This window comes from Macaca fascicularis, chromosome 14 (genome assembly GCF_037993035.2).
Source record: "Macaca fascicularis isolate 582-1 chromosome 14, T2T-MFA8v1.1".
Taxonomy (NCBI): domain Eukaryota; kingdom Metazoa; phylum Chordata; class Mammalia; order Primates; family Cercopithecidae; genus Macaca; species Macaca fascicularis.
Genome location: NC_088388.1, coordinates 118,146,601 through 118,162,638, shown reverse-complemented (window position 1 = coordinate 118,162,638; position 16,038 = coordinate 118,146,601). Strand labels below are relative to the sequence as shown.

The following is a 16,038-nucleotide window of genomic DNA, read 5'->3' as shown; positions in this document are numbered from 1 at the left end:
GAGATGGGGCCTCTAAGGATGTAATTAAGGTTGGAAGAAGTCAGATCCAGTAGCATTGGTGTCCTTATAGGAAGAGACCCCAGAGAGCTTGTGCGCGCTCTCTCTCTTTCTCTGTATCTGCGCAAACACTGAGGATGGCCATGTAAGGACACAGTGAGATGCAGGAAGAGAGCCCTCACCGGAAAGCCACTATGCTGGCACCCTGATCTCAGAATTCCAGCCTCCAGAACTGAGGGAAAATAAATTTCCACTATTTAAACCACCCAGTATGTGGTATTTTGTGATGGTAGTCTGAGCAGACCAACACAGCATCCATTCCATGAAGCTAGAAAAACAGGAAATTAAACTTAAAGAAAGCTGCTCTTAAGAATAATGAGCACAGAGCAATGAAACAGAGAGCAGATATCCAAAATAACCTCCTTGAAAATATTAATAAAGTTGACAGGCCCCAGCAACACAGATCAAGGTACATGTATGCAGAAAAAGGAAAAGAAGGAAATACTCTAAAACATAAAATATAATCATTTCTACATGGTGCAAACAGAAATTAATTTTTATTTTCTTTTTTACACTTCTCTGGGTTTTCTAAATTTTCTCCAAGTAAACTTTTCACAAGTACCAACTCCACTGTATGAAATATATATAGCTTTAGCAGACTTACCTTGCAGCCAGAGAATAAATGGCATTGGCAGATGAGGAAGGTTTGATTTTGGGGTGGTCACACTCTGGACCTACTAATGGGCTGCTATTCATACTCTGGAAAGTAAAGAAAAGTGTTGAAAAACAACTTTCTTACCACAGCTGAGCTGCTCCTCTTACTGAACCTTTTCAAAATAACAGTAACAGATACAGACCTAACTCTCAATGCCATGCCCAGGGGTTATCACATCTGACACATCTGACCTGAAGGCTTAGAGGCCTTAAGGTTCTGAAGAACCTTCAAATGTAAGGTTTAGGGAGATGGAGATCTAGAAAGAGGCAGGGAAATGAACTTTTTGGTTTAATTCTAAAAAGATTTGAGTAAATTGGCTATCCACACAAATACCATTAGTATCTTAAATAATCTATATCCAAACTCAAAACGGTCATTCCATACTGATGCTGACAGAAAGTCAAACCTAATCCACACTCACTAATTAAACTGTCCAACTCACTGGTACCACTTGAGTGTTACCCCTTCTCTGCAACGAAAGAATATGCCATTCACTTAGTGCCGCATTTCTCAACTTTACTCTTCCCATTCCATCTCCTTAGATTTCTGACTGCCTGCTTGCCAATGCTTCCATCAACTGCTCATTTCAAATTCAACAGTCAGCCAGGTAAAAGCTTCATTTTTACGTGCATGCGGTATACATGTGATACTTCTTATCTTTTATTCCATGCACTGACTGCTTTTCAAGCCTTAACAAGTCTTTATTTCATGCTCTCAAGAGGCTTCGACCTAATCTGGCTGCCCACTCTGCTCATAAACAATGATTCTCTCTCTTGCTCATTTAGTACTGGCTATACTAAACCCCTTTTTTACTCTTCAAACAGTCTCTCCCAAACTCACTTGCTTTTTCCTTCATCCTGAAATAATCTCCCCTGGGATCAGCATGGCGGGTCCTCCCTACTGCTACAGGTTTCTGCTCAGAATTGTACTCTGTAACTTCATGTACCTCCCACTCCTGTGCCAGCTTTCTCTATACCCTTCTTTGGGCTATTTTTCTCCACAGCACTTGTGACTGTGAACATACTATGTTATTCAATTAACGTGTTTATATTCCATCTTCCTCCCATTAGAATATAAACTTTGTGAGGGCAAGACTTTTTGTTGAGTGCATAAATGAACAAAACATCAAATATTCCTCTCCCACCTCCCAGTTCCGGACCCTTTCTTGCATATTTAGACAAAAGACCAATAACCTACCTCCGAATGCTCTTCATTTCCTACCATATAAATTAAAATTCTTTTGGGAGAGGGTATTCAAGTCTCTCTAATCTAGTGTGATGTTCCTTTCCAGTTCTTTCTCCTACTGACAAAATTTCTGCTCTACTTAAATTAACCTAATCGTCATTCCACAGTACACCTTAAGCGTTTGTCAATGTGGCTGTTAACAATCTGAAAACCGTATCCACTTTCCAAAGAAATACTTCAGATTCAGATGCCACTCCTTCTATAAAGTCCTCATGATTGCCCTACCTGGGAATAACCTCTTATTTCTCTAAAACTTAACTGTTTTCTAGTTAGATTACAAATGGCATTTATAAAAGGACATTTGCTGCAATATTTACAAACTGCCTCATCTGGTCTATGAACATACACACTTTTTTTTTTTTTTCGAGACAAACTTTCACTCTTGTTGCTCAGGTTGGAGTGCAGTGGCATGATCTCAGCTCACTGCAACCTCTGCCTCCCAGGTTCAAGCGATTCTCCTGCCTCAGCCTCCCGAGTAGCTGGAATTACAGACACCCGCCACCAGGCCCAGCTAATTTTTTGTATTTTTAGTAGAGACGGGGTTTCATCATGTTAGCCAGGCTGGTCTCGAACTCCTGACCTCAGGTGATCCACCTGACTCGGCCTCCCAAAGTGCTGTGATTGCAGGTGTGAGCCACCGCGCCCGGCCACACTTCTTGAGGGTAGGAATTATGTTATAGCATCTCTGAATTCCAGATAAAACCTATCACAAAATTTCAACCCATAAACTTCTATCCACACATATTTCCTTTTCTTTCTTCGTTTTTTTCAAGACAGGGTCCCACTCTGTTGCCTAGGCTGGAGTGCAGTGGCACAATCATGGCTCACAGAAACCCTGGCCTCCTGGGCCCAAGCAATATTCCCATCTCAGCCTCCCGAGTAGCTGGAATTACAGGCATGTGCCACCACGCCCAGCTAATTTTTGTAATTTTTGTAGATACAGGGTTTCAAAAACACCATGTTGCCCAGCCAGGCTGGTCTCGAAATCCTTGGCTCAAGCGATTCGCCCACCTTGGCCTCCCAAAGGGCTGGGATTACAGACATGAACCACTGTGCCTGGTCCACACATACTTCTTAACAGGTTAGATAGTTTCAAAATGAAGACTCACCATGGAGGTATCCAGACTAAACGTGCTTCCGAGCCTAGGCACATCTGGTCTGGGCTCCATTTGTGAGGGCAATGAAAATGGAAGTGAGTGCCGGTTGGTTAATTCTCTTCCTGTCCAGGGATCACTGGAACTTGGGGCAGATACTGGTACTTTGGGGATCGGCCGGGGCAGCCATGAGTCTCCAAGGCGGCTAGAGGGGACAGGTGGCAGTTTGTCTCTGGATGGACAATCGCCTGGTGTACAAGGCAAGGGGCGTCTCTGAGGTCGGGATTCTGTTCCAACAGAATATGGCCGGTCTGGAGGCGGTGGTGGTGGAAGATCTCGAAGTGTGGGAGGTACTGGCAATGGTTTGTCTTTATGAAGGGAGCCAGAAGCAGCCTGTGGAAGCACGGTGAAAGCAAATCAATAAAAACCCACTAGTACACAGCAAAGAATCCAAAAACTGCAGTAATGGAAAATGCTTTACCTTAGAAGCAGTTCCAAGAGCAGAAGCACTTGAGGGAACACATACTCGCTGTGGCAGAAGGTCAAGTCGTGGTGGCACTGGGGGAAGGGAAGCTTGTGGGGCCATGGAGAATGGAGAAGGCGGCCGTTCCACCTAGGGTACATAAAAAATTTAACAGGTTACTCTCGTTTGGGGAAATGGCATCTTTCAACTCTCCTAAAGCTGTGGATGGCAAATACCATGGGAACACTTACAACTACAAATGGGCCAGACTTAGGTTTAAGGTCACACACACCCTCTTAAAAAACTTCCAGATATTCTAGCACTTCCTGAATAATTTTTGTGTCACCATAAGAGGGCACTCTCAATCACAGAAACACCATACCCATGGCAAGCTACAGGTAATCTATCTAGAAAGGACAGGGCGACAAAAAATTTCCTAGCTTACAATTTTAAAAATTACTACAGTTTTCTACCCCCTCACCTTTGGAGAAAGAAAAAAAATCTTTTCAAGATTAAAAATAGGAATCCGTAGAAAAAGAAAGGGGCAGGCCATGCATGGCGGCCCACACCTGTAATACTAACATTTTGGGAGGCGGGAGTTCGAGACCAGTATGGGCAACATAGTGAGACCCCGTCTCTACAAAAAATAAAATAAAAAATTAGCTGGGCCATAGTGGCACACAGCTATTTGGGAGGCTAAAGCAGGAAGACTGCTTGAGCCCAGGAGTTTGAGACTGCAGTGAACCATAATCATGCCACTGTACTCTAGCCTGGGCAACAGAGCAAGAGCCTGTCTTGACAAAAGAAAAAAAAGGATGGAGGGCGGGGTACAGATATTAACCTCTCAACAAAGTACCTGGGAAAACAATGTTTAAGGAACATAACAAAGAAACAGATCAATGACGACGAATTTTCTATGGGTTATTAAAATAAGAAAGAAGATAAGAGTGGGTACAACGGCTCACACCTGTCATCCTAGCATTTTGGGAGGCAGGAGGATTGCTTGAGGCCAGGAGTTCAACACCAGAGATCCCTCTAAAAAATTTTTTTTAACTTAAAAAAAATTTTTAAAGGTGAAATTTGTAAAAAAAAAAAAAAAAAAAAAAAGATCAAGAATATCACTAAAAAGTATCTTGAGTTCTTCCAAAGAAATAAATTATTTCAATTCAAGAATTAAAAGGGATTAATATTTTCTGTCAATTTGAGCTCTAAAAAATGAGGTACCAAATTAGAAGAAAGAACACATATATAACCTCTTCCATTTCCCTGCCTATAGCAGGCTTAGGAATAGCTGATAAGCTTGCCACAGTAAGCGGTCAAGAGATATACAGTAATTCATTAAAAAAAAAAAAAAAAAAAAAAAGGCTACTCTGCATTTAAATTCCCTAACAGGAAAGCAACTGACAGAGGAACAGCCATCCCCATACTTAGTCCTGTTATTAGTGTTGGGTGGTAGATGACAGAAAAGAAAGCTCTCATCTTTAGCTCTTTGCTTTATCCACATGCTTAAGATAACGGGCTCCCAATCAGCTGACAATGCAGCATGAGCAACTAAACAGCTCAATGACAAAAGTCAAAGTCAAGCCTCCTCTCACTTCATCATAATTATTTTGTCAGTCGCTATATCCTGCTGATTTTTCCCCAAAAGATTCTCATATCTGTATATTTCATTTCATTCTACTTAGCAACCTCAGATCTTATTTATTTATGGGAGACAGGGTCTTGCTCTATCGCCCAGGCTGGACTGCAGTGGCACAAACATGGTGCACTGCAGCCTTGACCTCCTGGGCTCAAGCCATCCTCCTGCCTCAGCCTCTCAAGTAGCTGGGACAAGGTGTGCACCACCACACGTTGCTTTTTTTGGGGGGGCGGGGGGGTTGGGAAGCACAGGTAGACAGGGTCTTGTCATGTTGCCCAGGGTGGTCTCAAACCTCTGGGCTAAAGTGATCCTCCTTGCCTTGGCCTCCCAAAGTGCTGGGATTACAGGCGTGAGCCACCGCGTCTTGACGTGATTTATTCAACAACATAGTGAACTTCCCAACTTGTAGTTTATCTCGCCACATCCTTCTGCTTACCACTATCAGCTTAGCCATTCTTAAACACTCACCAACTCAAAAACCACCAGTAACTCCCAATTTGCCCTGTTACAAAATCTCACCCTCCTGCCGGGCTTTCTAATCTGGTCTCTGCAACCAAAGGTATTTCCCACAACTCCCTAACAAGTGTCAAGGCTGCTCTATTCAGGCTTATCTCCTCAGTGTTTCCTGCACATGCTATGATTATTTTGACTTCGGTATGATTCTTCAAATCCTTTCCCCATTCTGGAAGGCCCTCTCATCGATCTTTCTCTCATTCCTTAAGCACAGAGGGTTGAACTAATCATATTTTTAAATTCATGTCTCAACATCACAATGGATCCTTGCAATATTCTTTTTTTTTTTTTTTTTTTTTCTGAGATGGAGTCTCACTCGTTGCCCAGGATGGAGTGCAATGGCGCAATCTCGGCTCACTGCAACCACTGCCTCCCAGGTTCAAGCCATTCTCCGGCCTCAGCCTCCCAAGTAACAGGGATTATAGGCATGCGCCACCATGCCCGGCTAAATTTTGTATTTTTAGTAGAGACAGGGTTTCACCATATTGGCCAGGCTGGTATGGAACTTCTGATCTCAGGTGATCTGACCGCTTTGGCCTCCCAAAGTCCTGGGATTACAGGCGTGAAGCACTGCACCCGGCCGCAATATTCTTTTATCACAGCATATAAGGTTCCAGAAAAGGTAGAACCTTTATAAATTTATAAATGGAAAACAAATGATCAGAGAAATACGAACATTTCCAAGACTTAAAGACTTAAAGGACATAAATAGCCAAATAGAAAGGGTTTATTACATACCCAGCTCAATTAAGGAAAAGAAACCCACAACAAACAAACCAAAAATACCCTTACATTTTTCATCAAATCAAGGATGAGGAAAATATCTTAAAAGCTTCTGGTGGGCCAGGTGTGGTGGCTCACACCTGTAATCCCAGCACTTTGGGAGGCCGAGGTGTGCAGATCATGAGTTCAGAAGATCAAGACCATCCTGGCTAATACGGTGAAACCCTGTTTCTACTTAAAAAAAAAAAAAAAAAAAAATTAGCCGGGCGTGGTGGCAGGCGCCTGTAGTCCCAGCTACTCAGGAGGCCGAGGCAGGAGAATGGCGTGAACCCAGGAGGTTGAGGTTGCAGTGAGCTGAGACTGCGCCACTGCACTCCAACCTGGGCGACAGAGCAAGATTCCATCTCAAAAAAAAAAAAAAAGGGCTTTTGGTGACAGAGGGAAAGGAAGCACTGAAAAGTACAAATACATTAGAAGCTAGAAGTCAGTGAAGCCTTAACAATTTAGAGGAGAATATTTATCAACCTAGAATTCTGTAACTAGTCAATTTACGTTTGAGGGTTGAACTTTTAAGATACCAACGATCTCAAGAAGTTTATCTCTCACCCTTTCACAGAAAGCCATTTTAAGGACATAAAGAAGTAAAGCAAAAAAGAGGAAAACATGGGAACCAAGGTACTCCAAGAGAGGAGAGGCAATGAAGTTCCATGAGTATGGCGAGGGGACACCTCAGGGTGACAAGCAGTATGGCACAGAGAATGACTGGAGCAGACTGGAGCTGAACACAGATGACTCCTAATTCCTACGCAGCAGTACACGATATCACATACTACTATACTAACAGATTTTATTTCACAGAAACTATATTGAGAGGATGTTTGAGAGTACGGTATGATTTGGTAGTGACAGGTACAAACTGAAAACTAAAAAATAAAAATAATTATACCAGGAAAAGCAGAAAGTTGTATAAGAAAGCAAAAGTAATTATTGTATAGTATGCTATTTGGCAGAGTATGGAGTGAAATCATATAAACACTGAGTACTAAGCCAAATTCAAATAACTGTAGTGGGAGGATATGGAGTACAGAGGAGGGAGATAAGAGACCTAAACACTCTCCCACAATATCTGAGGTGAAGAGATCAAGAATCCAGAAGAAGCAGCATAAGCATATGGTTAAGAAACACAGAGGTAGTAAACAGTTTCAAGAATTAAAACTCTGAACGAGGGGACAGAGAGGTGCTGGAGGGGACAGAGGCAGGGAACCAATGTTTTTGTAAGTTTTTTAGCAATTCTTTTAAACCTTAAAAAAAAAATCCATGTGCCCTCACCAACTATAAGTAGATTCACTATATTAAAAACAAATCAAAATAAAACAACAAACAACATCTACCAGGATGTGAAGAAACAGGCATTCTCATTCTTTTCCATACCTTCAAGAGTGATTTCAGGACCAAAAAAAGGGGCTAAGCTTTAATAACTATCCAAAAGTTAAATATTTTCACTCAAATTATTTTATTCATACAAAATATATAATGAACTATAAAGTACAAGGAATAAAACATCCATGTACTTATCATCCAGCTGAAAAACAAAATACCATTATCACTGTGATATTCCCATGAGCCCCTCCATTAATCACAACCTTCCCCTCTATCACAGTTGAAATACACATGCCCTTATGTAGCAATCCCACTGCTAGCCTAGACAGACTTGTTTAAAAGCTGGCCAATATATGTAAGCCTGCAAACAATATGAATGTCCATTAAAAGGAAGACAAAATAAATTATGGAATGGCCAAATGACAAAATACATGAAGCTGGTTTTTTTTCTGTTTGCATTTCTACATGGCTAGGGAAAGAGTGTTCCTTTACTTCTTCCTCTCAAGTGTTTCACCTGCACATATGTCCTCTTCCTAAATAAAACTATTAGCTCCTTGAAAGCCTTGTCTTAGATTTCTTATCCCATATAGCACTCAACCATCTAGCACAACAAACACTTTGAAAAAGTAACATGCATTAATTGTAAAAAATTCAAATATTCCACAGAATTTAAGTGCTCTCAATTTCTATCCTCAGAAATAACAGTGATTAGTTTGGTATGTAGTCATCCAACTTTTCTATGTATATCCTTTTAAAAAAATTTTTTTACAGAAATAAGTCACGCTACACGTAGTATACAATTGCTTTTTATTTATGAGACAGGGTCTCACTATGTCACCCAGCCTACAGTGCAGTGGTACAATCACAACTCACTCCCGCCTTGAATTCCTGGGATCAAGCAATCTTCCTGTCTCAGTCTCCAGACTAGTTAGAACTACAGGCGAACACCACCATGCCTAACTATTTTTTTTTTTAGGGCGGCATCGGGGCAGTGGTGGTGAAGATAGGGTCTTGCTACGTCGAATTGCTGGGCTCAACTGATCCTCCAGCTTTGGCCTCCAGAGTAGTCAGAACTACAGGTACACAACATCATACCCAGCTTTTTTTTTTTTTTTTTTTGGAGTTGGGAGTAGAGATAGGGTCTCACTATATTGCCAAGGCTGGTCTCAAACTGGGCTCAACTGATCCTCCAGCCTCAGCCTCCCAAAGTACTGGGATTATAGGCATGAGCTATAGGCATGCCCAGCCCCAACTTTCTAATGCCAAGACTCCACTAAAAAAAAAAAGGGAACCGAACTTATTCTAGTTGCATTAGCAAAAGAGGATCCAGTTCTTTTATTTCTCCATCATATTCTCCATCAGGGGATATGAATAAAGTCTTAGTCCTAAAATACAGACAGTATTGGGCCTTAAGCTGGAATGCCTGGTCACAGATGCAGCTCACAGATGCTTCAACCTACTAGCTGTGTGATCTTAGGATCTTAGTCCTAAAACTTCGGATCTTAGTCCTAAACTTCGGATCTTAGTCCTAAAATACAGACAGCATGGGCCTTAAGCTGGAATGCCTGGTTACAGATGCAGCTCACAGATGCTTCAACCTACTAGCTTGAATAAAAATAAAAATAAATTTTTTTTTTATTTTTTCTGAGGTTGCAGTGTGTGATCTTCGGCAAATTCCTTAACCTCTTTGTGCCTCAGTTTCTTAATCTGTTAAATGAGGGTAATAGTAGTATGTACTCACGGGGTTGTAGTAAAGATTATATAAGTAAAAAACAAGTAAAGTGTTTAACATAGTATCTGTCATATAGTAAATGCTCAATAAATATCAGCTATTAATACTACCTATCATTGTAGTTTGCATATCATTAAGTGTTTTACGGCTTTAGAACATAAACTCATAATGGATTTAGCCAGTCTCCTAAACTGCTGTCTTACCTTGGCACCAGCCAATTCCTTCATCATGAAGAGAGTATCATCAGCTCGTTCATCGTCATCATCATCATAATTTGGGGAGGGAGCTCCCTCTGCTCCTTGCCTCAACAGGCTGCCACTCCCTCTAGGATCAAATGGATCTACCACGATGGGTTCAGTACCTTTAATTTCACATCGGCAGAAAGGACAGCCCTGACCTTCTGATTCCTGCAGAAGAAGCAAGAGATAGTAAAAGATGCATCTGAAAATATTTAAAATATTAATCTGCTAGAAAATACATTTCCTAGAGATTAAAAGAAAGTCAAAGTTTAAACCTAACCCCAAAAGCCAGACCACCCCTTATATCAGTAAAGGCTATATAATACCGAATTCTCTAAGGTGATTACATAGCTGAAGAAAGTCACTGTTTAGATCCATACCTGCCAGGATGTAAGACAGGATGTGCACATGAGGTGTCCACAGGGCTCAATCTTTACATCCTTATCATTTTCAGCACATATTTTACACAGCTGGAATGTGGAGCCCATCTCACAGTATAATTCATATTGTTCCTTTAAGAAAAATTAAGAGACTATTAGTTGAATAACTGCAATCATAAATGTTAACAACAGAAAAAGTGAAGACTTGCTTCCTATACAAATTTTGCTTATATAAAAATGTCACAACAGTGGTTTATTTTCTCCCATTAAACCAGAAAGCATCTAGTCTGGGTCCTATTTTAAGCTCCAGGGTTTAAAGTGAAACCACATACACACAAATTCACTAATCTAGTCAACAGTTTAAATTCACTAATCTAGTCAATGGTGTTCCAATCAATTCAATTATGCCATCAGTTCTATAAAGACTATACTAAAGTTTGTGTTCAGTGATATGGTTATAATGTAAAACAAAACTCACCTGGGTCACTTTGATATGGTCTTGGGGAGTTGGTTCACATAAGCCAGTCAGATCAGGATTCTGATTTCGTCCATCAGGAAACAAATAGCTGTAAAGAGTAACCAATCTTGGGTTTTATTGAAGCCAATTTACCAGTGCTTGCTAATATAGACAAATGGTATCTGGAAGTTCCTCCAATCTAAAAGGGCAACTTGGTGTAAGTATAAAGATAAATCTTACTTCAAAAAAATAAATAACAGAACAGTTCAAAGATATTCTCCAAAAACAAAGATATTCTCCTTCTCCAGGTAACAATGCCATAGGTTCTATCTTTTAATCAAGGGGTTGGTTAGCAAAGCTTTTCTGTAAAGAGCCAGACAGAAAATCATTTAGGATTTGTAGGCCACATTAGTCTGGGTCACATATTCTTCTCTGATTGTTTTCTTCAAAATGACTCTTAGGAAAAACTATCTTGGCTTACACGGGGAACAAACAGGTAGCACATGGGTCACAGTTTACCAACCAATTTTTAATCAATGGATGGCCACCATACAGAAATTCTTTTTTTTTTTTTTTTTTAGAGACAGATTTTTTTTATTTTTTCTGAGGTTGCAGTGAGTGATCTTGGTTCACTGCAACCTCCACCTCCCGGGTTCAAGTGATTCTCCTGCCTCAGCCTCCCAAGTAGCTGCGATTACAGGCACTTGCCACCACGTCCAGCTAATTTTTTGTACTTTTAATAGAGACAGGGTTTTGCCATGTTGGCCAGGCTGGTCTTGAACTCCTGACCTCAGGTGATCCGCCCGTCTCAGCCTCCCAAGCTGCTGGGATCACAGGTGTGAGCCACTGAGCCCAGCCTAAATTCTTAATTTAAACTGCATTTGCTTTTGATCAAGGACCTGAAATACCTTTATTTACAGGTTTAAGAAAATGAGAGACACTAATTTAAAAGCAATGTAACAAGATGCAAATTAAGCCACTGAGATCATCTACCAGGGAGATCCAGTTTCTAGCATCAAACTGTTCTGACATTTGGGACAGCACTTCTATTTTTTTTTGAGACGGAGTCTCGCTCTGTCGCCCAGGCTAGAGTGCAGTGGCCGGATCTCAGCTCACTGCAAGCTCTGCCTCCCGGGTTCACGCCATTCTCCTGCCTCAGCCTCCCGAGTAGCTGGGACTACAGGCGCCCGCCACCACGCCCAGCTAATTTTTTGTGTTTTTAGTAGAGACGGGGTTTCACCGTGTTAGCCAGGATGGTCTCGATCTCCTGACCTCGTGATCCGCCCATCTCGGCCTCCCAAAGTGCTGGGATTACAGGCTTGAGCCACCGCGCCCGGCCGGGACAGCACTTCTTTCAGACCCAATGCTATCATAAGTAAAAGATAATGTATAATACAAAATGTATTTTCCTAATCACTTTAAAACACAAGCTAGTTTTCTACCACCTGGTCAACTGTTAGTATTTTTAAGTGTTTACCAACTGATAATCAATTTGAATTCTCAAAGGAATAGCAATTCTGGAATAAATAAGGACTTAGTTACAAATAGCAGCATAGGTTACAAAAGCCCAAGGCCTGAAGAAATGCTGCTGAACAAAAATGAAGTGAGGATGAAAGCAGATGAAGGCCACCGAGGCCTATGGCCATTAGGAACATTGAATCACTTGAATGCCAACTAAATAACTGGTCAAATTTCCTGCTAATTGGTATATTTTAAAACCCAAAATAGGCTTGAAAATAAGTTAACATTTGGAAAAAAAGAAAAAAAGATGAAGTTTATTTATGGTAATAACTGAAGCAGTAGAGAATAATTTCACTCATGGAATCCCTAAAAAAGAAAAACAAGTCTTCCAGGACCTGAAGGTCAAATCAGTATCATCTGTTAATATTTTCCTGAATCTTAGTCTGTAGTTTAAGAAACCTGGAATAAAGTCATTAATGATGAGGTTTTACAGCCCCTAAGTTCCTAGACTCTAACAGATGGTATGCAGTAGGTACTCACAAGCCTTCCCGGAAGCCATCAATCAGTGCTTGGAAGAGAGGTTTATTGTGAGGGATTGTCTGGAGAATGTTCCCATCAGCAGTAACATACCCAATAGCCCACTGACCCAGACGAGTACAGCTCAGCCGGAAGATGTAACTATGAACAGAGACAAACAGAAGCTTTAGTAGATTATGCTGGTATTAGGGTGGAAGGCAAGGCAAGATACAGACAAAAATCAAAAGGACCGTCAAGAATAACTTTTTTTTTTAAAAAAAAAGACAGAGTCTGGCTCTGTCACCCAGGCTGGAGTGCAATGGCATGATCTTGGCTCACTGCAGCCTCCGCCTCCTGAGTTCAAGTGATTCTCCTGCCTCAGCCTCCCAAGTAGCTGGGACTACAGCATGTGCCACCATGCCTGGCTAATTTTTGTATTTTTAGAAGAGATGGGGTTTCACCATGTTGGCCAGGCCAGTCTTGAACTCCTGATTTCAAGTATCTGCCCAACTTGGCCTCCCAAAGTGTTGGGATTACAGGCATGAGCCACCACACCAAGGCAAGAATAACACTTATCCTTAGCTTCAAGTCAGTGACGAGTAAAAAGAAAGAAAATATTTTTAAAAAGAGAGTAACTTCCTCCATGACTCCACACCAGAAGCAAACGACACATAAACGCAATTCTTTTTTGTTTGTGTTGGTTTTGAGACGGGGTTCCACTCTTGTTGCCTAGGCTAGAGTACAATGGCATGATCTCGGCTCACTGCAACCTCTACCTCCCAGGTTCAAGTGATTCTCCTGCCTCAGCCTCCTGAGTAGCTGGGATTACAGGCACCTGCACCACGCCTGGATAATTTTTGTATTTTTAGTAGAGACAGGGTTTTACCACATTGGCCAGGCTGGTCTCAAACTCCTGATATCGTGATCCGCCCGCCTCGGCCTCCCAAAGTGCTGGGATTACAGGTGTGAGCCACTGTGCCCGGCCATAAACTCAATTCTTAAGTGGCCTGAAAACATTTATCAAATTATAGGATCTGAATTAAGTCAATACATCTGATAAAGAGGTATCAATCCTATTGCAGAATCTTGGCTATTGTGAAACTAATAAAGGCCATGTTTCTTCTATACTAGCAGAAGTCTCAAGATAACAAAATTCAGAAGAATAAACCTTTTTGCTTCATTGCACTGACCTGCCAGGTTTGTGAATGAATTTCTGGAGCCGAGCTTTCACTTCGTCATACGTCAAAAAAGCCATGTAGCCAGGATGAGTTACAGCAAGGCTGTTCCAATTCCTGAGCAAAGAGGACCAGGGCTAAAGAAACGAGATCAATCACAGACTATTCAGATCAGACGTACAACCAACTCAGAGGGCAATGAGAAACAAACAAACAAACAAAAAAAACAACAACACCAACTCTTAATTCATTGTCAGAAATTTTTAATTATACCATCACTCAGAGGGAAGACACACGTGTTTGGGAGATTAAAAACTCTGAAAAGCTATGAAGAAAAGAATATATGCTTATAGGGAGAAACTTAATACAAAATGAAAATTCTAGAATTTGTAAAGCAGCTCTAATTAACAGTAGTGGGGTTGAACAACAACAAACTGAAAACCAGGATAGGGCCTACAGGTGCAACTAATAAGTTTCAAATAAATGTGTATGCAAATTGGCATAGACAACACCAGAAAAAGCATTATTTTTAGAGAAAAAGAAAGGAGTTGTTTTTGAAGTATCTAAACATCTCAATATTAACAGTCAATTTTGATAAAACAGGAGAAAAAGTTGCAAACATACACAAATATCCAGTATCAGAAAACTAATATATCCATATTCTGGCCATTCTACAAACATTAAAATGATAAAAAGAAGAATATTCAATAACAAGGAAAGATGTGAAGAGAAGAAAGCAGGTGGTATAGCTGTCATTTTCACTATATATACATACACACATATATTTTTAATACGAGGTAGTTTTAATCTTTTTTTGGCATAGTTCCTAAAATGAATTAAATACTATCACACAGACAAAAACCCCAATTTTTTTTTTTTTAAGTTTTCTCTTCAGAAAAGTAGCAGTAACCAGTTTAGTCAACTTTTTTAGTATCCTACCTGAAAGAGTCGGGTAAAGATGTCAAATTCAAAAACTGAAATATAATCATTGCAGGTCAGATCAATAGTGGATTTCAGAGCCATGGCCTCCAGCCCAGAACTGATGGGATGCACTTCATGTAGAGCCTGTCGAAAGCTCTTCCAAGGGACTATTGTCCTGGGATGGGGGTGGAGAGGAGACACAAAGTGAAATAACAGAGATAATTCCAGGCATCGCCATAATCAAGCAAAGGAAAGAGAGCCACATTAAGTTCTCAATACCAATTTCAATCCTCTTAATTCAAAATACAGGTCAGCTTCTTTAATATAGAAAGAAGGGGGCCGGGCACTGCGGCACATGCCTTCAGGAGGCCCAGCACTTTGGGAGGCCAGAGTGGGCAGATTGCTTGAGCCCAGCCTGGGCAATACGGTGAAACCTTGTCTCCACAAAAACAAACAAACAAAATTAGCCGGACTAATTAATTAGTTCCAGCTACTCTGGAGGCTGAGGTGGGAAAATCTCTTGAACTTTGGAGGCGGAGGTTGCAAGTGAGGCAAGATCAGGCCACTGCACTACAGCCTGGGCAACAGAGTGAAACCATGTTGCAAAAAAAAGAAAAGAAAAAGAAAAAATAATCTACAAATAAAGACGGGGTCTTGTAATGTCATCCAGGGTGGTAGTCTCAAACTTCTGGCCTCAAGCAATCCTCCTGTCTTGGCCTCCTAAAATGCTGGGACTACAGGAGTGAGCCACTGTGCCTGGCCAAAAATAAAAGCCTTTAAAGAGAAACTTGGGCCTAGCACGGTGGCTCATGCTTGTAATCCTAGTACTTTGAGAGGCCAGGGGGAAGGATTATTTGAGGCCAGAAGCTCAAGACCAGCCTAGATAACACAGCAAAATCCTGTCTCTGCAAATTAGCTGGGACTGGCAGCACACACATGTAGTCCCAGCTACTTGGGAGAACTGCTTGAGTCCAAGAGTTCAAGGTTGCAATGAGCTATGATTGATTGTACCACTGCACACCAGACTGGGCAACAGAGTGACATCCTGTCTCAAAAAAGAAAAAAAAATAGCACAACAAAAACCAGAATATTTATATTTATACTTAAAAACAAGCTTGACTCATAAATCAACCTACATAATACATATAGACAATACAGCAAAATGGAAAAGGTAAGCCACAGCCTAGGAGAAGATATTTGTAATGTAAGTAATTAACAAAGAACTAGTAACCTATAATAAGAAAAAGATAAACCACTCAATAAGAAAATGGGCAAATCAGAAATAGGAACAGGCAAGTCAGAATAAGAATCTCGGCTGGTCATAAAGGTAAGAAGAAGCTCAATCTCCCTTCTCATCAAGGAATATAAAGCAAAATATTACACTAATT

General features: G+C 40.9%; 1 protein-coding gene and 1 long non-coding RNA gene across 5 annotated transcripts in view; one reads left to right on the top strand and one right to left on the bottom strand.

Annotated features, from left to right (window-relative positions):
- CBL (Cbl proto-oncogene) overlaps positions 1-16,038 on the bottom strand; it is a 103,442-nt gene that overhangs the window by 19,168 nt on the left and 68,236 nt on the right. For all 4 annotated transcript variants that reach the window (XM_074015437.1, XM_005579916.5, XM_045370925.3 and 1 more), the window contains 9 exons: positions 14,669-14,825; positions 13,745-13,866; positions 12,579-12,716; positions 10,599-10,686; positions 10,121-10,252; positions 9,705-9,908; positions 3,533-3,664; positions 3,067-3,444; positions 662-756 (listed from right to left, as the gene is read on the bottom strand). In XM_074015437.1, the coding sequence (XP_073871538.1) occupies positions 662-756; positions 3,067-3,444; positions 3,533-3,664; positions 9,705-9,908; positions 10,121-10,252; positions 10,599-10,686; positions 12,579-12,716; positions 13,745-13,866; positions 14,669-14,825 (1,446 nt within the window). The remainder of the gene's footprint in view (positions 1-661; positions 757-3,066; positions 3,445-3,532; positions 3,665-9,704; positions 9,909-10,120; positions 10,253-10,598; positions 10,687-12,578; positions 12,717-13,744; positions 13,867-14,668; positions 14,826-16,038) is intronic.
- LOC141408527 (uncharacterized) lies at positions 1,253-9,609 on the top strand. The gene is made up of 2 exons (XR_012423796.1): positions 1,253-1,319; positions 7,006-9,609. It is a non-coding gene; the product is annotated as an uncharacterized lncRNA (long non-coding RNA).